The sequence below is a fragment of the Microtus oregoni genome, unplaced genomic scaffold, assembly GCF_018167655.1.
Source record: "Microtus oregoni isolate MIOR12 unplaced genomic scaffold, Mior012 000032F_ref0000030, whole genome shotgun sequence".
Lineage (NCBI taxonomy): Eukaryota > Metazoa > Chordata > Mammalia > Rodentia > Cricetidae > Microtus > Microtus oregoni.
Genome location: NW_024543091.1, coordinates 9,238,886 through 9,264,852, shown reverse-complemented (window position 1 = coordinate 9,264,852; position 25,967 = coordinate 9,238,886). Strand labels below are relative to the sequence as shown.

Here is a 25,967-nt window from a genome sequence, read left to right as displayed (position 1 = left end):
TTTAACCATCTCTCCATCATCCTTGGTGTCAGTGAGTCATCAAGACCTTTGAAATGTGTTTCATATAGATCTTTCTCTATAGCTAATCTAATCCTGCCCTTCCCTTCCTGCATCTTGGGACACTGGAATCACCTCCCCGCTGGCGCCTCACGCCTGTTCGTAAGCCCTCATTGAATGTTTGCCCAGGGAGTGAATGAATGAGAAGCTTCCTTCTCTGGTCTCTTCGTTCTGTTGCCCTTGTCTAAGTTTTTCATGTGATAACTTTGTTATAGTTTTCCTGGCCTAGCAGCCTTTAGTTATCTCTGCCATCTGTTATCTTAGTTCTACGCTAGTCCATCTGATATCTCAGGGCCTCTTATTTTGGACCTCATCCTTCATATCTAAATTCTTTGTTTTTATTGTCTTACTGTGGGGGCCAGACTCCGGTCACCCAAGTGTCACTATCATATTATTCTCTATAATCACACTCTCCTGGGCAAATAGTACCCATCCCTGGAGGAGGATACCGTTTTGTGTGTTTGTAAATATGCTCATGTGTGTGTGCAGACACATGTATGTGTAGATGTGTATGGCCAGAGGTCAACATTGAGGGTCTCACTGGTTCAGTTAGATGACAAGTGGTGCACCTCTGTGCCTGGTTTTGCTTTATGTGTGGTGCTGGGGATCGAACTTGGGTCTTCCTGCTTGTACAGCCAGCTCTTCATCAACTCCCCAGTCCCATGAGTCCTATTTTTTTTAATCATTCATTTCTCCTCCTTTTCTTTACTTTGTTCACTCGCCTGTCATTATATTGCTATCTAATTAGTTTAGTATTTTAAGTCTTGGAGACATAGAACCTTATTTTATGCACGGCAGTCTGTCCTTGTGATTTTAAAGTCAGGAAAAAATTACGGTTGGGCTTGATTTATTTTTCAGTCACAGGGCTATGTTGGATTCTTCCAACATTGCTCTTCTCTTCACGCCAGTTGTAATGTGAAGACGGTCTACAGTGCCTACTCAGTGATGGCTGCCCAGGCTCTGCTTATCCCTTCGCAGTGCCTGGCAGAGTCCTAAACAAACATTGGTAGATTTGTAGTAGACATTTCATAGTCGAGCCTAGAGGAGGACCACGCTGACCTTGCAGTGAATCTTACCCTTACTGAAAATGCTGGAGATTACATTATTCCTGGCTACAGCTCTGCTTCTGGGATCTGTTGCTATTTTTCCTTCTGAACCTTGCCAAGAATATTTCTGCCTTTAAAAAGAAAAAATCAGCAACCTCTTCTACTTCATTTTGTGGGATCTTGTCAAGTTAAAAAATATACCTATCCAATGTATTTATCTGCATGTGGAAGATGTATGATTATATATATATTTGTCTATTTATATTTATTTGTTTTGACTTTTGAGACAGAGGCTGTGGTGGTTTGAATGGAAATGGCCCCCATAGGCTCATAGGGAGTGGCACTCTTGGGAGGTGTGGCCTTGCTGGAGTAGGTGTGGTCTTGTTGGAGAAAGTGTGTCACTGGGGGTGGGCTTTGAGGTTTCCAGCTCAGTGTCCCGCTCTCTTCCTCTTGCCTGCCAATCCAGATGTAGAAGTCTCAGCTACCTCTCCAGCACCACATCTGCCCACATGTTGCCATGCCTCACACCATGACGACAGTGGACTAAACCTCTGAACTGTAAGCCAGCCCCAATTAAGTGTTTTCCTTTACAAGAGCTGCCATGGTCATGGTGTCTCTTCACAGCAATAGAAACCCTAACTAAGACCCAGGCTTGTTCTCTAGGCCAGGGAGCCAGGTGAGCCCCCAGCCTCCCAAGTGCTGGGATTGAAAGTGTGAGCCATCACCCAGCTTTAACTATGTGTGTTTAGGCAAGACTACTTACTGGGTGGTTTCTGGACACACTTCTGGGTACGGTGACCATTGTAGTTTCCCCTCTGTTGCTGCGATAGAACACACTGACTAAAAGCAGCTTAGGGGAGGGGGTGTTTATTCTCCCTTATGGCTTGCAGCCCATCATTGAAGGGAGTCATGCAGGAACTTGAAGCAGAAACCATGGAGGAACACTGCTTGCTGACTGGCTCACAGTTCATACTTGCTAAGCTTTCTAATGCAGCCCAGGACTACCTGCTCAGGATACGGTGCCACCCAAAGTGGGCAGGGCCCTCCCATATCAAAAGTCAAGACAGTCCCCCCAGATCAATCTAGGCAGTCCTTCGATTGATGCTCCCTTCTCAGGTGGCTCTGTGTCAGATTGACTAGGGACAGTGACCTTTCCGTACAAGCTGATGTGTAGACTGAGAAGCAGTATCTCACTTAACTGTTCATTCTTCATGAGCATTCTTTGAAGGCCATGTTAGCTTTTTACAATCAAATTAAATTTATTTACTAATTTACTTATTTTTGTGACAGGGTCTCCTTGTGTAGTTCTGGAACTTGCTATGTAGCCAGACTAGCCTTGAACTCACAGAGATGTACCAGTTTCTGAAATTAAAGGCATGCAGCACCACTACACCTGGCTCCATGGCCGTCTTTTTTTAAAGCAGGATCTTTGTGTTCAGGCTTGTCTCCAACTCAAGGCAGTCCTGCCTTAGCCTCTTGAGTGCTGACATTTCACATATAAGATGCCACACCTGGCCTGGGCATCCTGTGACTAGAGTATCAGACTCTGGCTGGCCCTTAGTGTTTATAGATGATGTGGTTGACTAAGAGTGTGCAGAGGCGTGTGCTGGATGATAGACACATTACTCTGAGGTCATAGGGGAGCCATACTCTTACTTATGTTAGGATTTACCTTTGGACTACAACGCTAACTTCCTTGTCAAAGTACACATGTTCTGGCCAGGTATGGTGGCTCACATCTGTAATACCCGCACTCAAGGAGCTGAGGCATGTAGATTTCTGTGCTTGAGATCAACCTAGACTACACAGTGAGCTTTACGCCAGGCTGGGCTATAGAGTGAGAGCCTGTCTCTAATAAAACTCCCACAACTTACTTTGTAAAATGACTTTGGTGAAGCAACCAATTTCTAGGGCAAATTGCATTATAATCCTGGGGAAATATTGTGAGAAGAAGAAATTGAAGCTGCCTATACTTGAAGCCCAGGAAGTAAAAGAAGCAGGTCAGACTGTACCAGGGATGGTAACTTCAATGCTGTGGCACCGTGCGCCTCTCTGCTCAGTCTGAGCTACCTGCCAGTGAGGAACGGAGCCCTATTGAACAGTTCGGGGAAATTTTCAGCCCAAGCTGAACCCTTATATTCCTAATTTCCCCATGAAGCTACTGAAGTGTCTTTCGTCCTCTTTGAGAGGTGGACTCTTCACAGGAAGAGTAACCCACAAACTCACTGTGCAGATCTATGAAATCAGGTGAGGATTCAGGATTAGAAAAGAACCCGCAAGCCTTTTACAGAGGTTGCAGGAGCATTTGGTGCACCTTTCGTGGATGAAAGGCTGTTCACTTTCACGCCTTAAAAGTGTGCCACTCTGAAGATGGCAAAGGTTTGATGTGGAGTCTCTGACCTCTCCTGCAAAGTTGTGGTACTGGATGGTCTTCAAGTTTACGTACAGAAAGACTTTCCAGTTTTCTTGTGTTAATCCCAGAGATGCCAAAAAAAAGACCACCAACCCAAATCATCATACCAAATTAAATAAAGCAAGCTTTTCCATTTGTCTACATGAGCTGTCTCCCCCATGACAGGATTCAAGAGCTTGGCATTGGATATGGGCAAGAGAAGGATTTTTATAGCTCATATTATAAAATATTTAATACTCAGTTTTTAAGATGGAATGGGCACAGTAGTCCTTCGTATTTCATTTGATTCTTTCCCCTATTGGTAGAGGACTTCTGTGGCCACTGCAGTCTAGTGGTGGCTGAGGGTATGTGAGAAGTACACATTTAAAACATGTTGGTTTTATTTTTATTTTATCTTATTTATATTTATTTAAGACAGTCTTATTCTTTAGCCTGTGCTGGCCCTGGAACTTGTCATGTTGTCTAGACTGGCCTCAAGCTCATAGTGAGCCTGAACTGCCTCTCAGTACTGCGGTTACCATACCCAGCAGAAACATATTTTTTTTTGGAGTGAAGATTATTATAAGTAGTTTTGTAATGTAATGTTTATAGGCATAGCATAACACAGGATAGAGTGCTGCTAGTATGCCGGCCATAGAGACCACATTAAAATGTAATGCTCACAAGCAGGAAAGATGACTCAGCAGTTAAAGGCACTGGTCCCTTGAGCAGAGGGCCCAGGTTCGATTCCCAGCACCCACGTGGTGGTTCACAATTATCTATAACCAAAGTTCTGGGGGATCTAATATACTTTTCTGACCTTCCTGGGCACCAGGCACACACCTAGGAGACATGCATACATGCAGGTGAAACACTCATCCACATGAAGTAAATAAATCTAAAACTTAAAAAGTAATAAAAAATGTAATTCTTCAAAACTAAGTTGAAGGGTTACAATATCCAGTTACCTACTTGACCGTACCATCTCTAACCAAAACAACAAAAATCTGGTATTTCAAAGTGTGAAACTTTTTTTAAACTATTTTTATTTTGTGTACATTGGTGTTTTGCCTGCACGTATGTCTGGGTGAGGGTGTCCAGCCCCCTGCAATTAGAGTTACAGACGGTTGTGAATTGCCATATGGGTGCTGGTCTTTCGGAAGAACAGTCAGTGCTCTTAACCACCGAGCTATCTCTCCTCTTCAGCCCCCAAATGTGAAACTTTTTAAGCTCCAACATAACACCCACAGTTGAACTTGTGCAGCAAACTATGCCTGTTCTACATGCTACATGCTACAGTACAGTTTGCGGTCCGGGAAAGGGGCTGGGGATTTAAACATATTCAGAGAGAGAGAGAGAGAGAGAGAGAGAGAGAGAGAGGTGTCATCCTTGAAACAAGAATGCCACCTTTATTGGGCATTATATATAGGGATAATATATAGGACAGCTTATAAAGGGATCCTTAACTGATAGCCACGCCCCAGCCAAACCCACCAGAAACCACTCCCCTGCCATCAAGAACTCCTGAGGGTCTCATGCTCAGAGCAGCTGCAAACACAGGAAAACAAGTTGTTTTGCTCAGAGCAGCTGCAAGCATAACAAGTTGTCTACAGGAAATTCAGGGTCTGGGGATCCACAGCCGCCAACAAACTTGTATGATTTTCACAGCTGATTCTTTAATAGAGTGTGGTTGAAATGCAGACATAATAAAAATACTCTATGAAATTACCCTCTTAAGTGTGCCTGTGAGCTGTGGTCTATGTTTAAAGTATATACAAATATCATGTATATACAAATATTCCAAAATACTATGCTTCTTCATAGACTTGTAGTTCACAAAAATGATGGTTAATTCTTGCGTCTTTTGGGATTATTTTTCTTCAAAAGTAAGTATTAGAAAATGATTTCAGGTGAAGCTGAAGGAAAAGAAAGCAAGATCTATCAAGATATCCATGTAAAATTACTGCAACAATTTTAGAAGGGTCCATATTTTGAGTCCTAATGTGGTTGACCCATTTTTCCAGAAAGGGGGCTGGGAGAAACAGTGGTGGGAGTGACTAATGAAGCAGGGAGATCACCTGCAGTCGGCCAGATCCCAGTACTAGGGATGCAATTGTGATGATGCTAAAACCTCCACCCTCCTGGAGGTGGAATCTGGGGATGACTATATTTTGGTAAATGTGGCCTTGTAAAATGTTTATAGGAAGAGTGTTTCTATTTACAGAGGGATTTCCTGTTTGGGGGGTTAGGAAACTATGGCCTGGGAAGCAGGTCCTGCCATCCGCCTGTTTTCGTGAATAAAGTTGTGGTGGACTGCAGCCATGTTATTTGTGACCGCTCCTCTCCTCCAGTGATGGGTGAGCAAGGGATGTGGAGCCTTGGCGCCTCAAGTATTACTGATCCTTCCCAGAAAACGTTTACTGGTCCCCGCTCTTTTCTTATTTTCATATTAAGCTGCCATTTTATCCTTGATGTGTTTTAGTGAAAGATGTAAACTGAGTTAAATGTGTTGGAATTCCAACTTGACAGGATTTAGACTCACCATGGAAACATGCCACTGGCTAAGTCTGTGGCTGCGTTTCCAGAAACTTTAGCAGGGAAGACCCACCCTGAATGTGGGTGGCACCGTCCCAAGGCTGGAGTCCCAGACAGGATAAAAGTGAGAAGAGGGCTGGACATTGGCTGTCTCTTCCTGCTTCCCTCCAAGGATGCCATGTGACCACTTGCTTCCTTCTGCCATGATTTCCCCATCTGACAGCTGAACCTTCAAACTGAAACTAAACGAACTCTTTCTTCACAATTCCCAGGCACAGAAGAAGGCAAGCAGATGATGGGTTTCCTCTTCTCCCGTGCAGTCAGTGCAGGGGCCGGAGGCATCTTTATTGCTCTCCTTTGTCCAGGTGCAGGCAAGGCAAGTACTCCGGAATGAAGTTTCCATCAGTCTCACAGCTACTGTTCCTAGCAGGAAAAAGTAGCTGTCCAAGAGTCAAAATGCTTATAAGATTTGTTAAGAGTGTACGGGTGGAAGACTTAGGTCCTGGGAGAGAAACAGAAAAGATGTGGACTGTTTTTAGGCAGCTTATAAAAGAACTTCACAGAAAGTTGTTCCAGATTTGAACAAATTAGTAACTTGTAATTAGTAAACAGAAAGTAATTAGAAACCCGTAAGAGCAGTGCACTTCGGAAGGCCTGTGAGAAGGGTCTTTAGCGGCTTGCACACAAGCAGACTTAACTGTGGGGCAGGGGAAAGCAACAGAACCTCGGCAGAAAACCGCCAAGGCTGTGAGCTCCTCTCGGAGCTGGAAAGGGTAAGTGGCTTTGGAGAGGACAGCTAGAAATCACCGGTCTGTACATAAGTTTGTATTCCTATGTAACTGTGACACCAACTCCTTGACCATCAAGGTTCCAAAATAAAGAATGGACTAGAGTTGTGCTGTCCCAGGCCTGGTGTCCAGGCTGTGAATAAGCATGCTACACGGTCATGAACAGAGAGAAGAGGGAACTGGGGCAGGTCCAGGAAGGTTTGCACCAATGTCACCTCACTAGGAAAATGCTAACGTTTATTTCAAACATTTGCCAGAACTCTTTGAAAGAAAGCCTTTTTCTGTTTAAATAGAGCATTACCCTGATACAAAACGCTCCCCAAACAGCATGGGAGAACCTCCCTGTGACTGGAGGCCTAAGAGGCCTACAGCTCCAGCTGCCCTGTGCTGTTCACTCTTCTTCCGCTTTAGAACTTCAAAATGCTTCCAGAGAGCTCAAACGACTACCTGATCTTTGTTTTGGCCCTGAAGAAACAGACACACTGCGAGTTTTCTGTACCCAAGAAGGTACAGAAAATAAATAGTGAAGTCTAAACTTCATATCTGGACCAGCCTTCGAGAACCCGCTGTGTGCAAAAGGAGTGTGCACTGTGAAAGCACAAAGGGTAGAGAGGTGTGGGCTGCACCCTGCAGAGGACTGTCCTCTGGGTCACTCACCACAGGGCAGGGGCTGGCACAGATGAGGACAGGCTGCTACATGACACTGTGAGCAAGGATCCGTAGCTGTGTCTGTCCATGGGACAGGACGGGAGGTCCAAAATGGATGCACGAGCCGATCTGGGCAAGACGAGGCAGTTCTTGGAGCCTTCCTTGCCACCTTGCTTCAGTCAAATACATTATAACAAAGGCAGAATTAACTAATACAAGCTGGGCAGTGGTGGTGGTGGTGCACGCCTTTAATCCCAGCACTAAGGAAGCAGAGACGGGCCTGGCCGGTCTTGGTCTTTATGAGTTCAAGGCCAGCCTGGACAGGCTCCAAAGCTACAGAGAAACCCTGTCTCAAACAACCAAAAAAAAAAAAAAGTACAACAACCATCTCTATTGTACAACAATGTGGATACACAAATACGGATTGTCTCACAACTGTGGAAAAAGCAATTGTTGGTCTTTTAAGCAAACTGTAAGGAACGCAGCCGTTTGAAGCTGCCCTCTGCTTTCAGGCTGAAATTCCAGTTAATCATAGGTAAATGTGGAAAGAAGTAGGGAAACTTGACTTGGAGTTTGGGTTCCATAACAATTAAAGATACCAAGTAGTTCTGTGGTTTCTTTTGGTTGTTTTGAAACAGTCTCATGTGCATCAGACTAGTTTCAAACTCAGGTGGTCAAGGATGATCTTGAACTTCAGAATGTCCTGCCACCACTTTCGGACTGCCAGGTTTTACAGGCACGCACCACCATGGTCAGTTTATGCTGTACTGGGGATTGAACCCCACACAGGGATCTTAAAGGATCCCACGCAAGGGAAATTGTATGTAAAAATACTCCAGGGTGAAGAAGGGAACACTCTGTTTTGGCCAGCTAGTTCTCCAGGCATCTCTGATTGCTATCAGAGTAAATTCTGGACATTTCTTATGGAAGCTTTGTGTTGTATTTATGTCATGTGTTCTTTCTAAATGAAAACACACAGTAGGTTCAAGCACAAAGCAAACCCCAGGCAAGTAAACAGTAACCTCTTCTGCATGTCTCTGACTACAGCCTCTTCAATCCTTATGACTGTTATGGCTTAAAAAGAAAGTGGCTCATGATCTCAAGGCTTGGTCCCCAGCTAGTGGATGCAATCCTTGAGAGCTGGTTGGGTCCCAAGGGTTCTGACCTAGCTAGTGGGTTCATAATTTGACAGCGGCATCAGATGGTGACGGGAATCTTTAGAGGTCAGTGCTAGCTGAGGAAGTGGATGACTGAGGATGTGTCCCCTAGGTTCCCACTGTATCCCTTTCTTTCTGTCAGCCCCAAGTACAACTTTGCTATAATGGTGTGTTCATTCTTTGACTCAAAGGATACATGGCAGATGATAACTATACATACATCCAACATAAATCATAAGCTTAAAACATTAAGATATTTTTGTGGGTTATTTGGTTGGATTTTGTGTGTGTGTGTGTTTCTTGAGTATGAGCTTTGTAGACAACATCATTTCCAATGTTAAAGGTCGGACATGCCTGATAGCGCATCCTTTGTCACAGTGCTCAGCTTTTCCACAGTCCAGAAACAACAAAGGCAGCCAACTGTGGGTTGAACCAAAACGTATCATTTCTCCTTTTAAGTTGTTTGTGTCAAGTATTTTTTCACAGTGATGACAAACTGACTCAATAATAATGCCGGTGTAGCCTTGCCCTGCTGGATCTGGAACGCCTTTACCTGTTCTTGATAGAAGAGTGAGTTCAGCATCAAGGACATATTTAGTTAGGTCATCCAGCATCAAGGACATTTAATTAGGTCATCCAGCATCAAGGACATTTAGTTAGGTCATCCAGCATCAAGGGTATTTAGTTAAGTCATCCAGCAAGACTCAAAGGCAGGTATGTTCGGGGAGTGTACAGCAGCCCTGCTGGTGGCAAACAGGACTGAGCTCCTGTCTTTCTGTTCACCCTTAAGATGAGGTCTCATCTTTGCATTGACATCTCCAGTACAGCACAGCTTTATACAGCTACAATCAAGACGAATCTCAGGCCGCTTCTCGGTCACAGGTCTCCTTCCGACTACAGCCCTCCTCTACCGTCACCCACTCACTTCCCTTTTGATACTATGTGCTGGGGCTATCATCCCATCTCTTACTGTTTTTAGTAGGAAGTGCCGTGTTTTGCTGGGTTTAAATTAAAGCCTGGGACTAGAGCAGGTGGCTTCTAGACCTGAATCTGCTGATCTGGCATAACATCAGGGGCCTATAAGCTAAGGAAGGGTAAAGCTGCTGTTGAGTGGGCCAGCTAAGGCATCTGCCAGAACACCCTCTCTTCCTCTTTGTGTTGTCTGCCAGTCACCGCGTTGTGTCCCAGAGTAACACAACTCCCTGTTTGAACAATCCTGATCTCAGATGTTTAACCTCTTCTTGCTTAGATATGCTTAGAATTGATTTTTCCTTGGCTTTCTGCGTGGTGCTAGTTTGACCATCACTGCTCTGCTTTTTAAGTATGGAAAGTAATGAAGGTTGGAGAAGGGGACGGCTGCCTGTGGTGAGCTGCTCTGTTCTCAGGATCCATACAGAATGCAACTAACCTTTTCTCTAACACTGTTTCTGCATACTTGAGAAAACTTTATGGCTCCCCAACCTCCTGTGCCTCTAGCAATCTATGCTCTCATTGAGGACCCTCACTGTGTTCTTTAATGTATCTCTTTAAAGTTTGGCATCTAGAAGTGAATAGCAGTTCAGCTTGGTTTGAGCCCAGCATTGCCATGTTGCACAACCCAGTAGACACCATTCCTGTTGTGTTTTATGTAAATGAAATGTCATGAAATCTCGAAATATATCAGCTTAGTCTGAGTATTATGTTTCTAAATTAGGTTCCACTAGTGTGCTCTCTGAGGCGGAGGTGGAACTTTTAGAAAGCTATCTACAGTTGCCCAGTGAGCATGTTTGGTTTTAGGGGTGGTTTTGTTGTTTTTTTGTTAGTTTGTTTGATAGTTAGTTTGCAGTTCAATACGGATCAAACCCAGGCCATGTGCAAGTAGGCACATGCTGTACCACTGAGCTACATCCTTAGATGAGAAGTATTCTGTAGAGTTCAAATTCAGCACCCCAGGTAGTAAGACTTTTAAAAAATAAATCTCTTTCCATCGTCCAAATAACATAATCATATATTCCACATCCCAAACTGTGTCTACTCATGTTTCTGATTAAGTCAGGTCGATTGCCTTTGTTTAGGCCTCTGTCATGTGTCCCTCAACCATGGCAGTGGCCCCTACTTTCTGCCTTTGCTTTCTCTGCCCTAACAACTATTCATTCTCTGGGGGAATCTTCCTCTTGTGTTTCTCTGCAAGACTCTGGAGGTTTCCCTCTGCAGGATAAAGACTAAAGCTCCTATATGATACACAACCACTTTCATAACTGGGCCCCACTCTGAGGTGCTAGTTCCCTCCACTGCCCTTGCCTTCCATGCACCATAGCCTTCCCTGGAGAGCTTTTAAAACTATCAAAACTGGTTCCCACTCAACCTGCTTCTTAGGGGTGGGTGGGCCAGCAAAATTTGACTAGAATTGTACATGGTCAGTTTGACATCAGTGCGTGAAGAAGCACTAAACTAATCTGTCATGCAATCATTATGTAATTATTTGACATGCCAGCCTACAAAGCTTCTACCCTGACACAGTGTCAGTCAGATCTTGTCACAATAATTCATTTTTGTTTCTTGGTAATAATGGCAAATTGTAACAAGGAGGAATTGCTAAGGAATTTGTGTGTTGGCTGATTCATTGTGTCCTTTTCTTAGCGATCCAGAAAGGCATTGTTGCAGTTATCCAATTTACGTGGATAAGGAAATAGCGGTGCATTAACTGCGAAGCAAAGGCTTTTGTTAATAATTGGTAGTATAAGGCCATTGCAAAAAGAGAAGCGGAGGTGCCCACACAGCGCTGTAATATAATCGCTATTAAGCTTTAGTCAACACAATTCATCAAGGAGGTGGAAAAGCGTGAGAGGATTCAGAGGTGAGTGCCAGAGATAATTAAGGAATGGAAAATGGGTCCTATGAGGGAAGCTGTGCAGTTAAGGCTGCAGGAAGCCAAGCAACACTTGATTACTAACTTTATGTGCATGCACACTCTCGTGACATGGTTTCTTCCAAACACTAAACATGTAGAGATTAGCTTGAATAGCAGCGTGCAAGATTGGGTGGAGAGGAAGAAAAGTATCTAATGAACTAGAAAACAACAGTAACAACAAAAATGCAGCCTGGTCATAGTAGGCCCCTAGCTTTAAAGAGCAACAACTTACCATTATCTAAAGAACAGAGCAGATGTAACCTAAATAAGTAATAAATGTTTATTTATGGGGCTGGTGGAATGGCTCAGCAGGTAAAGGTACAAAAGCAAAAGCACAAGCCTGGTGACCTGAGTTTGATCCCAGGAACCCACCCACATAAGGGCAGAAGAACTGACTCCACAAAGCTGTCCTCTGACCTCCACACTCACGCCACGCCACACCTACCCACTTCCCCAACATCGTGCCCTTCCAAATACACAGCACGCACAAAGATACAAATAATAATAAAAACTTAAAACTAAAGAATGTAGTTCATTAGTTCGGTGATTCTTGACAAATCAGAGCTCCAGTGAGCTGTGTTGTTGTTGCTTTTGTTGTTGTTTGTTTGGTGAGTGGGAGGGTGCGTTGGTTGGTTGGTTTCTGGAAGATGACATACAGTGGTGGCTTGGGAGTCTAAATCCACTGCAGAAGGAGCTATGGGTGCCCATAGAAAGTAAGCACACTGCCAAGTAGATGAGGGTGACCATGGTGAAGGAGGGGTCAGGCGTGGCACTGCCGCTGTTTCTTGGCTCTGGCCAGATGTTCTTTGCATCAGCTTGAAGCAAGTCCTCGATGCAAATAGTCCACAAATGATGATCATCCATGGAAGAATGAGGGAGTCTGGAAAGGTCATACTAAGAAAATCTGCGTTCATATGTTTTAAATGATGGTAAACTGTTCAGTGTGGTCTATGTGCCTTTTTAAAAGATCCCCTCTTTCTACCTCTTTGAGGAGAAACATTTAAACTTTTAAGCTGTAGAAATGTTAGATTTACAGAAAAGCTACAGGAGCTCCCAAACCTACCTCCCTTGCTGGCATTACGTTGTGTTTGTGTTTACATTCCTTCACGTCTACAGAAAATGCACATCTCTGTGTGTAGAAGATATTTAATACTTGATAAAGTAGCCCAGCTGTGCTTAGCCAGGAGAAGGTGGGCAAGGCTAAAGGATAGCATTGGTAGGCTAGGAATATTAGATGCATTTTCAATTCCCATTATTTTCAGCTTATGGTGGCTTTATCAGGACATAATCCCATATGAAACTGCAATCACATCCATCATTGTCCTTTATCTCCAGATCTTTCTGTGTATTTTCCAGTAATAACACAAGTGCTATTACTGAGCCCAGCATAGGCATCCACTTCAATAAATTTAAGACAGATACAATATTTATCTAATTTACTTGCATTTATCTGGTTGCTTCCATTGACTGGATAATGTCTTTTTATACAGCATTTTCTTCTTTTTCAGAGTAGAATCCAGCCGAAGCTATGTTTATAAACATGGGCAGCTGAGAAGATACAGCCCAGTGAGTAAAGAGTTTGCTGTGCAAACATGAAGATTTGAGTTTGGGTCCTTAGCACCCATATATAAAGCCTGGGTGTGCAGATGTGATCCCAGTGCTAGGAAAAGGAGAAATGCAGAGAAAATGGATCCTAGAGTTCGCTGTTTAGCCAGTGTAGCCAAAACATTGAGCTCCAGGCTCAGTGAGGGACCCTGTCTCAAAGAAACAAGGTGGAGGGAGGTAAAGGAAGATGGCTAGAGTTGACCTCTGGTCTTCATGAGTGCATGCGCGAGTCAGTGACCTATGCCCACATGCAAACACCACACACACATGCATGCACGCACACACACACACACACACACACACACACACTTACACAAAGGTATCTGGGGTTCTCCATAATGAAATGCTGGAATTATGCCTTTAGGTTACCCATTTTTCCTCCTCTATCCTAAGTTTAAACCCTTATGTTTTCCTCGCTGCTCCTCATGCTGCTGGCATTCCTGTTCACCATACAACACACCTAACTTTCCTTCATGACTCAGTTTATTTGCTTTTCTTATCCTAAGCCCAATTGGAATGGACCCATCTGGAAACCAAGCCAACTAACCCTGCTCCATATTCCCTCCCAAATAACCAGTACTCTGGCTACTTGAAATACCACCCCCCTCATTCCTTACTATGGTTAAGCTCTTTTAAAAAAGGGCTCTTATTTACAAATATTTATTAATATTTATGTGCTTTATGCATATGTATCAGCCAGCAGTGGAACACTTCACTGTAAAGAATAGCACAAAGAAGCTAGGGAATCTGATCCTGAAGGGCAGGAAGAAACAAAATGTCCTTGCAGGGGAAGGAATGGAGTGGGAGTGGGCTGAGCTGGAGCGCTACGTGCTCTCTCAGTTGTGTGGTAGCGAGTAGGAAACTCAGGACTGCCGATATATTTCCCAAGGAGTCTCAAGTCATGCACAACTTTTTACAAGAACACAGTCTAGGTTTATTTTTTTATTGTTGTTTCTTAGTGTTGAGCTTATCTTAGACACAGAAAATTTGCAAACAATAGTAAAGTATTAGAAACTACACTTGGCATCTCCATCTTAGGTAACCGTAGAGTGTGATCAAGAATAGAGAATAACTCTAGGAATAGTAACGTTACTGACTAAACCGCCCACCGCAGGTGCCTTTCCTCGCCCCCATTGCTGTCCTTCTCTGAAGAGCTTATCTTGGATCCCGTGTTTGAATTTAGCTGTCTCAGCTCCTGTAACCTTACAGTTTCTCGGTCTGCTCCTGTCTTATGATCTGGACTCTTTGGAATACTACTGGCCAGTTGATTGTAGACTATACTGTGTCCCTCATTTGGGGTCTGCATGCTGTTTCTTTGTGATAAATTGACTGAGATTCTGCTTTTGTTTTGTTTCGTTTTGGTTTTTTGAGACAAGGTTTCTCTGTCTAACAGCCCTGGCTGTTCCAGAACTCGCTTTGTAGACCAGGCTGGTCTCAAACTCACAGAGATCCACCTGCCTCTGCCTCCCGAGTGCTGGGATTAAAAGTGTGCTCCCCCACACCCAGCTGAGATTCTGCAGTCTGCATTTTTTTTTTTCAGGGTGAGGTTGAATGTTTATTCAGGGAGTTATGGAGGAGGAAGGGTGAAGGGGGAGAGAGAGAGAAAGAGAGAGAGAGAGAGAGAGAGAACAGGAGAAAGAGACAGAGAAGGGGGGAAGCAGAGAAATGGGGGGAGAGAGGCAGAAGCAAAGCTGCTTCTCCGAGAGGAAGATGGAAAAGAGAGCTGCAGTCTGCATTTTTAAGCACACTGACTGGTGTTGTGCCTTTCTCGTGCATTGCTCATTCGTGAGGATATTAGTGAGGATAATAGTAAGGATATTGAAATTACCTTTGGCACAAGGATATTTGGGGATTTTGTTTTGTTTTATTTCAAGACAGCCTCACTGTGTAGCTCTCGCTGACTTGGAAGTCCCTTTTACACCAGGATGGTCTCAAACTCACAAGAGATCTGCCCCTTTCTTGCTTGAGTACCACTACCAGCAGCTAAGGAGACATTTTTGGTTTGTTTTTGGGGTTTGGTTGGGGGGGGGGGGTTGTTACTGTTTTGTTGTTATTGTTTAGTTTTGGTTTTGGGATTTCTTTCTGTAAAGTTATGCCCTTCCTAGTAGTTAACCAGTATATTTGAGATTACACAATGTCCTCTTTGACCCACCCATTAGTTTCTTTGTGTATCAGTGAGCCTTGGCAACTATAAACAAGTCTTACTGCGGTATTTACTTAGTTGTACATTTCTTCTTTCCCCCTTTCATTTTCCATTTATTGATTGGAATTCTTTAGGAAGGAGAAGCTGCATAGACAGGAGTTAGATACAGAAAGGCATGTCCTTCAGTCGTCTTCTATCATTTGAATCTTCACAGTACTGGTTTAGCAGCCGTGGTATACCTTTACTGTTTTTATTAAGTGTTTATGTTATGAGTGTTTGACTAAGAGCATTGTAGCCACCTGGGTTACAAAGCTTTATTTTAGGCAGACTAAATTACTCTCAATTATGTGTTTTGAGAAAAAAAAATTAATGACATTATTTTTTTAAAAAAACCCTACAACAATGGGTATCACTGAAGTTGCTATATATCTTCTATATAGGCCTTGAATAATTCATTCTCTGTTTAGCTTCCAATCATCTAAAAAAAAAATCTAGCTGTTGATGCTTAGCTACAAATAGTTCATGAGGCACATGTCAGTTTCCTTCTGCAGTGTGACACTGGCTTCCTCGGCGTCTGGATGTTTACACTGTATGTTTACAGTGTAGCTGGTGTGCAGAGAACGTGTTTAGCATGGGTCCTCTTAGTTCAGCAGCCCTCAAACACCATAGTTATGCAGTTTTACCAGAGAAGCACCTAATTGGAGCTAATTCATCTCTTCAATTTCAAAACATACTATGTCTAATTTTATGAAGGTACTTATTTATATTTGAAAGGGAATATGTAAGCCAGGAGTTGACAGCTTTTCTCTGACTCCAAAACATAACTACTCTCAGCTATACAATGTCAGAAATACTCAGTTCTGCTATTGTGGATAGAGATAACAAGCAAATGTATATATGCTTTGTCCCAATAAAACTTTATTTAAACGAATGAATGACAGTCTAGTGACTACAGTTCACTAACCATTGTTTTAGAGTACAAAAGTATGCAGATCCAAAACATTCATTAGCATCTGACCTAATCCTCCATGTTTTTCTACAGGCAGAAGACTGACCTTTGAAAATATGTATTTGGGAGATAATCACGTTCTATTGAATACCCTGTGCTGGTGCTGCCATCGAAAAATCTGGTTACAGTCTGGGGAGGCCTGCTAGTGCTGCAGGACTGGACCATCTCGGCCCTGAGATGAGCGTCCTGACAGAGCAGGCGCACCATGAATAGATACACAACGATCAAGCAGCTTGGGGATGGGACCTATGGTTCTGTCCTTCTGGGAAGAAGCATTGAGTCTGGAGAACTGATCGCCATTAAAAAGTAAGTTCCTTCTTCGCTCTTGTGAGCTCATGGTCAGTTCTACCTATCATGATGATTTCAGCTCTGTTCTGTCCATTCCCTGTCTTTGAAACATTTCTAAAGGGGAACGGACGGGAGCCATAAAGAAGAACATTAGGTGATGATTCTAAAGTCGTAAAGAAACTGTATGACTTCTGATGAGGGTTAATAAATTCATTTTCCAGAAGAGGAAATGTGTTTATCTGGTACCTGCTGTCTGTGTCACTTATACTTAGCTTTTGCAGCCAGAGTTCAGACCTGTTGAGTTAGTTACCTGTGACCGTATAGCAGTTCACTCCAAACTTGTAGATTAGAGCAACATACATGCCTTCTATCTCAGTTTCTGTGCGTTAGCACAACTTAGCAGAGTTATCTGGTCCAAAGTCTCTTCTGAGGCTGCAATCATAATGTTGCTCAAAACTATGGTGTTATTGGCAGCTGGGCGGGGAAAGGCTCTGCTTCCAAGCTTACTCCTGTGACTTTAGGTTGCAGTTAGAACCTTGTACATTGTTGACCTGAGGGTCTAGGTTCTCTGCTAGTTGTCAGCCGGAGGCTGCCTCTTAGTCCTGTGCCATGTGGACTGCTCCAAAGACTAGTTCACAATACGGTGATATAGGCAGTAAGAAAGCAATAAGGGGCTGAGAGATGGCTCAGCAGTTAAGAACTCTTATTCCAGCCGGGCGGTGGTGGCACGCGCCTTTAATTCCAGCACTTGGGAGGCAGAGGCAGGTGGATCTCTCTGTGAGTTCGAGGCCAGCCTGGACTACAAAGCGAGTTCCAGGACAGGCCCCAAAGCTACAGAGAAACCTTGTCTCCAAAAAAACAAAAGAAAAGAGGACTCTTATTCCTCTTATAGTGGATAGGAGTTCAGCCCCAGCTGAACTACACAGTTCAACAACCTGTAACTCCAGTTCCAAGAGAGCAAGAGAGCTAATACTCTTTTTTTGGTTTCTATGACCACTTTCACACACATACTACACATAGTGCCCTATTATACATATATACATTAAATAAATAATTTTTTTTCTTTTAAGAAAAAGTTTTATATGGAAGTCAGATCTTTTTATTCTTACAAATCAATCATAGAAATGACTTCCTCTAAGATGATGTGCCCTTACTGGCCAGAAGCGAGTTACTGAAGGTGAAAGGGTATGCACACTTATAAATAGACGAAGATAGAGGTCTTTGGGGACCAAATTAGAGTCTGCTTGCTGGGCACTAAGTCCTGTAACCATTTAAGAATCATTCTTACATCCAAACTGAACTTACATCCAGCATAGCATGTTCCACTTTTATTCCAGACTGTTTATCCTTCTTATCTTTGTTTTGTTTTGTTTCTATGAGACAGTCTTGCTCTGTGGTCTAGGCTGGCTTTGAATCCACACTCTTCTGCCTTGCCTCCCAAGCACAGGTTACAGAAATGTAGTGTTCCTTATGACTCTGGTTTCCCTGTTTCCAGCAGCTCAAAGCCTGAGTTCTCTTGACTTCGCTCCCACTCATACCTGACCTTCACTCATCCGGTTCTGTTAATTGTACTAAATGTCCATCTGGTCTACCTACTCCATTCCTACTAGAACCTCAGTTCCAACCTATTACCATTTACCATCCGACCACCAGGTCCTCTATAGGGCTCTTGGCTTCTAGTCCCGTCACTGCTCATACCAAACTGAAAAGACAGTTCATTAAAACCACTAGTGTTAAACATTCTCCTTGTCTTCCTGTTCTTTGTAGCCCTGTGCTAGTTGGTTTTCTGTCAGCTTGACACAAACTAAAGTCATCTGAGAGGAGGAAACCTCAACTAAGAAAATGCCTCCAGGGCTGGAGAGATGGCTCAGAGGTTAAGAGCACTGATTGCTCTTCCAGAGGTCCTGAGTTCAATTCTCAGCAACCACATGGTGGCTCACAACCATCTGATGCCCTCTTCTGACAGGCAGGGATGCATGCAGGCAGAACACTGTATACATAATTAATAAATCTTTGAATAAAAAGAAAAAAAGAAAGGCCTCCATGAGATCAGGTTGTAGGCAACCATATAAGCGCTTGATGGGAGAGGCTCAGCCCATTGTGGGTGGTACCCACCCTGGGCTGGTGGTCCTGGGTTCTTAGAAACAAAAAAAAGCAAACTGAACAAGCCAGATGGAGCAAGCCAGTAAGCATCAGCCTTCCATGGCCTCTGCATCAGCTCCTGCCTCAGGTCTCCATTTTGTTTGAGTTCCTGTCCTGACTTCCTCCAGTAAATGACTAGAGTTTGTGGAATCTTAAGTCAGATAAACCCTTTCCTCCCCAGCTTGCTTTTGCTCATGCGGTTCATCATCATAATAGACAAGTCTCTTGTCTCCTCTGCCTTTAGTGCCCACAGCAGAGCTGGGCCCAGTCACTGCTCTTGGCACCAGCACACTCACGTATCTTTTACTTGATCCTTCAACTTTCCTCTGGTTTTGGTGACCTTTGCCCTGGCTTCAGGGAATCACCTTCTAAATGAACTTCCTAGGAGAGTCCAATGTGACATCGCTTGCTTTCAGAGTCATCAAACTCTGTGACCTCCGACGCAGTTGGCCTGTTTCCCTAGCTTTGTCTCTTATCGCTGCCCTCTCGCCTCCTTGTTCTCCTCTCCAGCCTTTCAGTGTGGTGAACTTCCCTAACACCTTTCTGCCCAGATCTTCTTGTGGTTGACCCTACTGCAGGTGCCTAGCTACATTGTACTAATTCTTACTTCCATGGTGGCAGAGCTGAGGGAGCAGGTTGTAGGCAAGTAGACCAGCAGCTGAGAGCTTACATCTGGAACCACAAACAAAAACCAAGTGTGCTCACCCAAAATGGGGCAAGTCTTTTGAAACCTCACAGCCTACCCACCTGACATACTTTCTCTAACAAAGCCACACTTCCTAAACTTTCCTAAACAGCCACCAACTTGAGACTAAGTAGTCCAGTATCCTAGACCATTGGGCATAGACATCTCCTTCAGCTATTACAAATGGTAAGATACCATATCTGGATCTGCATGCACATTAAAACCCACTTCCTGTGGTGTACTAGCTCAATATAGCCACATAATTAATTGATTATTTAATTGATTCTTTGAAGTTTCATACATATGTACAATGTATCTTGGTCCTATTCATTCCCAACTCTCCCATGGACCTTCCCAATATATGTTCCTCCCACCTTCATCATCTCCCCTTCTTTCTCTTCCTCCTCCTTTCCCTTCTCTTTTTATAACACCTAACTAGCGCTTTCTACCTTATTCTGTACTTGTGGATATCACCAAAGATTTCCGCCAACAACCAAAGTTCTGTTGGCCGGTACTGGCCTAGATAGAATAAACCTGAGGGAGTTTCCTTTGGGCCAAGTTAGTTTGCTAGTGGTAGAGTCGGACAGCAGACCTGGCTCTTTGTACTCCACCAGGTGGCCTGGTTAGGGTTTCTGTTGCTGTGATAAACACCAGGACCAGCTGCTGTGGAAAGGGCTTATTTCTTCTCCCACCTCTCAGGTCACACTCCGTCACTGAAGGAAGTCAGGGCAGATCCTGGAGGCAGGAGCTGAAGCAGAGGCCAGAGAGGAGGCTTGCCCCTGTGGCTTGCTCAGCTCGGCCTGCTTTTTTATACAGCCCAGACCAGCTGCTTGGGATGCCTGCAGTGAGCTGGGCCCACTAGCCTCCATCACTAATCAAGACAGTGGCCCACAGACTAATCAGGACAGTGGCCCACAGACTTACCTGCAGGCCAGTCTAATTGGGGCCTTTTCTCAGTTGAGGTTCCTTCTTTCCAGATGCATCTGGATTTGTGTCAGGAAAAAACTAGCAGTGCACCAGGTTCCCACTGCATCTGGGAAGTTTAGTGGCTTAGATTGGACTGACTTGCTGTGTTTTAAAATAAGGGCTTTTTAGATGGTATAATATTTTATAAAAATTGAAACCAACATTGGTTAGGTTCAGAATGAAAAAAATTAATTTTTATTTTTATTTGTGTGTGCATTCATATATGTTTGTCGCATGTGTGTACATGTGTGCCCCCCAGAGGCCAGAAAATGACATTGTCCCCTGGAGCTGGGTTGCAGGCAACTCGAGCTTCCTGCATGGGTGTGGGACTGAATGTGTTCTCTGCAGGAGCATGCAGTGCTCTTAGCACAGCTACCTCTGCAGCCCTGGATGAAAACATTTTCAAGAAATGGTGTTCGGCCTGTCACTTGGAATAAGCATGCTATTTCTTTTTCCTCTCTTTCAGAATGAAAAGAAAGTTTTACTCCTGGGAAGAATGCATGAACCTTCGGGAAGTTAAGGTATTTATGAATTTACCAGGGAATAATTCTGTTTGGCTGCTTAGCATAGCTGTATTCATGGCTAGATTTAGAGTTGCGGTAGTCATTCCATTTGCATTTTTTCGCTAATGCTATGAAAGAGAAAGGATATGATACAGCTGGTATCCGAAAGTGGAAAATTACTGCATTACTTAATGAATATATTATTACTAGAATACTTTTGTCATTGCTGGATTTCTTCAACCAGTATCTTTCAGTAAGTGTTGATTTGGTGGACTGTTGCCTCTGTAGGTGTCACTCCGTCTCCCTGTAGCTTGTTCTTCCTGGATACAAAGCAGCACCTCTTGCGTTTCCTTGCCCTCTGTTACAGTGTGTGATGGAATCCTTTGCCTAACATAAGCGCTTTGACAGCATTGCATAGTGTGTGTCTTCACTGGTTTTGTTCCTTTCTTTCCTTTCTTTTTTCCAGACGAAGTGTGCCTATGTAGCCCAGGATGGCCTTGAGCTAGAAATCCTCCTTAGCTCTGCAACTTCCCAGCTGCTCTGACGTACAGGCTCCACCATGCCTGGGTTTTTTTGTTTTTCTGTCCAGTGCTGGTGTGCAATCCCAGGACCTCGTGCCTACTTGGCAGGTGCTGTAGAGCAGAGGTCCAACCCAGCCCTTCACCTTTGCTTTTGTTCTCTCTTCTTTCTCTCCTTCCTTTCTCCTCTCCATTCTGCTTTAGTCCTCCTGTAGCATCTCCCCAGGTAGACCGACCACTAGGCTTTTCCGTGTGTGCTGGAGGGGTTCATCCATTGTTAGGCCTCTCACTCAGCGCTGTTTGAAAAGCCCCATAGGATTTGAAACCAACCCTTTAGTACATGAATAGGGCTTCCAATCTAGAGCAGGGACACGCATACTTTGTTCATAAAGGGCAAGGTCATAACTCTTTTAGACTCCATAAGCCAAAGGATATTGTTTGTGTATGTAACAAGTGGAAAATATTCTGTCAGGTATGGTGGTGCATGACTTTAATACCAGCACTTAGGAAGCCGAGGCAGGTGGCTCTCAGAATTCAAGGCCAGCTTGGTCTTTGTAGTGAGCTGCAGGCCAGTCAAACCTACATGGTAAGACCTTGTTTTTTCTAAAAAAAAAAAAAAAAAAAAAAAAAAAAGTAGAAGAAGAGCAGCCAGGCATGGTGGCACACAGTTTTAATCTCAGCACTTGGTAGGCAAAGGCACAGTATATTAGTATGGCAGCAAGAGTGATGCCATTGTTCTGTATCAAATCTGTATCAGGAGGAGGAGCAATGAATGCTGGTATTAGCTTGCCTTTTCCTTCTCTTTTTGTTGATACAAAATCTCATGTAATCAGATTGGCCTCAAGTCCACTATGTAGTCATGACTGGCCATGAACTCCTGATTCTTTTGCCTTCAGCTCCCAAATACTGGCATTATAGGTGTCCATCATCAAGCCTGCCTTCCTTTTTTTCCCTTTTTATTCTATTCAGGACCCCAAGCCTGGTGTTGCCCACACTCAGAGTAGGGCTTCCTTCCCAAGCTAAATGTTTCTGGAAACTCCCTTAAAGTCGTGCCCTAGAGGTGTGTCTCCTAAGTGATTGTAAGTCCCATCAAGTTGATAGTGAGGATTAACTATCACGTGCTTTTGTCTCTACCTTACCTTTGACCTTTAATATGTCCTCTTTATTTGTTACATTCATTATTTGTTTGATTTTTAGATAGGGTCTCACTGTGTAATGCCGACTGGCCTTGGTCTTAGAGAGATCCACCTGCCTCTGCCAATCAAGTGCTATATGATCAAAAGTGTGCAACACATACCACCAAGCCAAGCCATGTATTACATGCATTTTAAATTCATATGCTATGCTCCCAGCTAAGCTGCTGGCCTCTGAGAATCAGACACTGCCTTACACCAGGCTTATCCTTAGGGTATAATACATTATAGTTTTAACAGGGAGGAAAGTGTTGACCAGTCCCTGAAGGGGTCAGAATTGATACTATTGATTCATCTGTGGCATATGTCACTGTGGGAACTATTGGTTCATTTTAGGTCACTACTGATGCTTATCTGCTCTTACACAAATGGTTTGTCTCTGCTCCTTCAGGGACTTTTCTATGACCACATAAGATGTTTCTTTCTGGAAATCTTTGTAAAGTGAATACTGTAAAATTCTATGAACTCTACAGATTAGATGGACAGAAAATTTATCTTGCTCAATACCCTCGCTAAAATTGGAGCTCGAAGCTGCTCCTAGGCCTGGGCCTGTCAGTCATGTTTCAGACAGACCACAGCCTGAGGGCCGAACCTGGTCTTTATCCACTACCTGTGTTTACTCTCTCTTCTGAGCTACGTGGATCGAGGTCTGATATTTGGATCCTTCGGGATTTGGATGGTCACTTTAACTCTTTCTTCTGCACACATTCTGTTTGTTTTATTAAAAGGATGTTCTTTTTAATGAAAAGTGTAGTAATCGGAGCGGCGGGCTACATTCCTGGCACCCAGCCGCCCGCACAGCTAGCTTTACCCGAAATAATTACACGGAAACTGTATTCTTTTAAACACTGCCTGGCCCATTAGTTCCAGCCTCTTATTGGCTAGCTCTTACATATTGATCTAACCCATTTCTAATAATCTGTGTAGCCCACGAGGTGGCTTACCAGGGAAGATCTTAACCTGCATCTGTCTGGAGTGGGAGAATTATGGCGACTGTCCTGATTCAGCTTCTTTCTCCCAGCATTCTGTTCTGTCTACTCCGCCTACCTAATTTTCTGTCCTATCAGAGGCCAAGCAGTTTCTTTATTACTTAACCAATGAAACAACAGATAGAAAGATGACCCTCCTCCATCAGAAAAGATAGAGAACCTTCTGTAATTTGTCATTATTGACTTCATTGCCCTGTAGGGGCAAAGACTTTTTAAGGTTCAAATTCTTTTTTTTTTTTTTTTAAATATTTATTTATTGATTTGTTATGTATACAATAGTCTATCTGTGTGTATGCCTGCGGGCCAGAAGAGGGCACCAGACCTCTTTACAGATGGTTGTGAGCCACCATGTGGTTGCTGGGAATTGAACTCAGGACCTTTGGAAGAGCAGGCAATGCTCTTAACCACTGAGCCATCTCTCCAGCCCTTAAGGTTCAAATTCTGATCATCCGGGTAGCCCTCCCAATGACTGGGTGTCTCTGGATTCTGATTGCTGGTCACTAACAGGGCAGCCTTTTTGTTCATCATTAGCAGGTGGTGTTTATGGAAAGTCATATGTACAGGGCTACGCTCAAATGGCCTTAGAAAACTACATGTGTAAGAGGAGAAATCAGAAGCTTGTGTATCATCTTCTGAATCATGTCCATGTTCCTCCGCTGCTGCCTGACTCTCTCACCTTCATTGCCCTTAGACCTTTCACTCAGTATTTCGTCAACGATGTCTTCATCCCCTCCCTCACGTCCCTACCCTACCCCTGCCCCAGTAATTAGAACTCACATTTGCAGGCAATGTTTTGTGAAGCCACAAGAGCTCAAATAAAAGGATAACAAAGATTTATTAGGGGACATTTACAAATACCAACAAGGTAGAGAACCACCACAGTCTTCCATTCTTCCCTGGGGTCAATGGATGCTGCAATCCAGTCTCCAGCCAACACACAAGAAAGCGAGAGAGCCCCCTCGTCTTCCTTATAAGAGATGGTATCCACACACAGAAGCCGCCCCCTAAGACCAATACCCCAAAACTATTGGCAGAATGAATTCCCACAAACATTGTAAGAAGGAACGTTTTGTCTCAGGCACATGAGTCTGAAGAAAGTCTAGAGAATCAGGCTATCAGCCTCAGGCCTTTGAGGAGTTTCCTGTTGACCCTGTCTGCAGCCTGCTGTCTGGCGACCTCACCCTTAACCGGCTGCCTTCTCCAGCGCTGGAAGATTTAAAGCCATGTCTTTCTTTATTGGTTCCCCTCTAGCCACTTGCACAGCCTGAATTCCATGATCTGGAGGGAGGGAGCCTAAAATAGCCTGGGCCCATTGCCACAAAAATAGTCCTGCCCTACTGCTCCGGGCTGGGCGCAGCCAGGAATACCAGCTAGTGATCATATGCCTACCCTCTAGTCAATTCATCAAAGTCATGTTTCTAGATAAGGTTATGTTGACTTCAGAGAAGTACTGATTACTAAATTGTCAGTCAGATGTAATTCATGTTTGCGTTCTCAAATAGAAATCCCTTTTGAATTGTGCTTAGGGTGGCTTTCCCTGTTAGAGACACTTGTTTTCTGATTTTGTTTGTTTCTCTTTCTCGCCTTGTTTCAGTCTTTAAAGAAGCTCAATCACGCCAACATTGTAAAACTGAAAGAAGTCATCAGGGAAAACGATCATCTCTATTTCATCTTCGAGTACATGAAGGAAAACCTTTACCAGCTCATTAAAGAACGGTGTGCCTCAGTCATGACCTTAGTTTTTAACCAAGTGTCTTTGAGATTTATTTTTATTCTTTTTAATTATACGTGTAGGGGTGCATATGTGTATGAGTGCCCACCATGGCCAGAAGTGCCAGCTCCCCACTAGTGCTGGAGTTACAGCAAGCCACTCCAGTGTGGGCGCTGGGAATTGAGCTCTCAAGGGTCCTCTGTGAGAGCAATATGTGTCTTAACCTCTGAGCTGTCTTTCCAGCCTCGTATTCAGAACATTCTTATGAATTAATATTGCAAAGGCGATGTATTTTTTGCTTCACTTACTTCAGTTTTCTAGATCTTTCTGTAGTCCTTTAACAGTCATGCCTCTGGATTTTATGACCATCTGTAGGTGAAGGATCCAACCACATTCCTGTGCCCGGGAGCCTTGAGACAACTCCCAGGAAGCAGCTTGCAATACAGAAATTAATTTTGTATTGTTGTTGTTGTTTTGTTTTGTTTTGAGAAAGTTTCCTTCTTAGGCTGGCCTGAAACTCAAGATTCTTCTATGTGAACCTTCTGAGTTCTGAGATTATAGGTGTGGCCACCATGCCTAGCTTATTTTTAGACACAGTGTTACAGGTTTCTTATTTATTATTGTAAAAAGTTTATTCTTTTTTATAATAGAGCTTAATAGAATTGGTGTTATATTACTTAGCTTCACTGTATCAAAAAGAGA

The 25,967-nt window shown here is 43.6% G+C and overlaps 1 protein-coding gene across 6 annotated transcripts in view; it reads left to right on the top strand.

Moving 5' to 3' along the window:
* The window catches only part of Cilk1 (ciliogenesis associated kinase 1), a 65,512-nt gene that overhangs the window by 6,726 nt on the left and 32,819 nt on the right, over positions 1 to 25,967 (top strand). For 3 of the 6 annotated variants that reach the window (XM_041679412.1, XM_041679408.1, XM_041679411.1), the window contains exons 2-4: positions 16,304 to 16,576; positions 20,818 to 20,872; positions 25,149 to 25,270. In XM_041679412.1, the coding sequence (XP_041535346.1) occupies positions 16,476 to 16,576; positions 20,818 to 20,872; positions 25,149 to 25,270 (278 nt within the window). In that variant the 5' untranslated portion in view covers positions 16,304 to 16,475. Of the gene's footprint in view, positions 1 to 13,021; positions 13,080 to 16,303; positions 16,577 to 20,817; positions 20,873 to 25,148; positions 25,271 to 25,967 lie in introns of those variants that run through there. The other 3 variants (XM_041679409.1, XM_041679410.1, XM_041679413.1) reach the window with 2 other exon arrangements.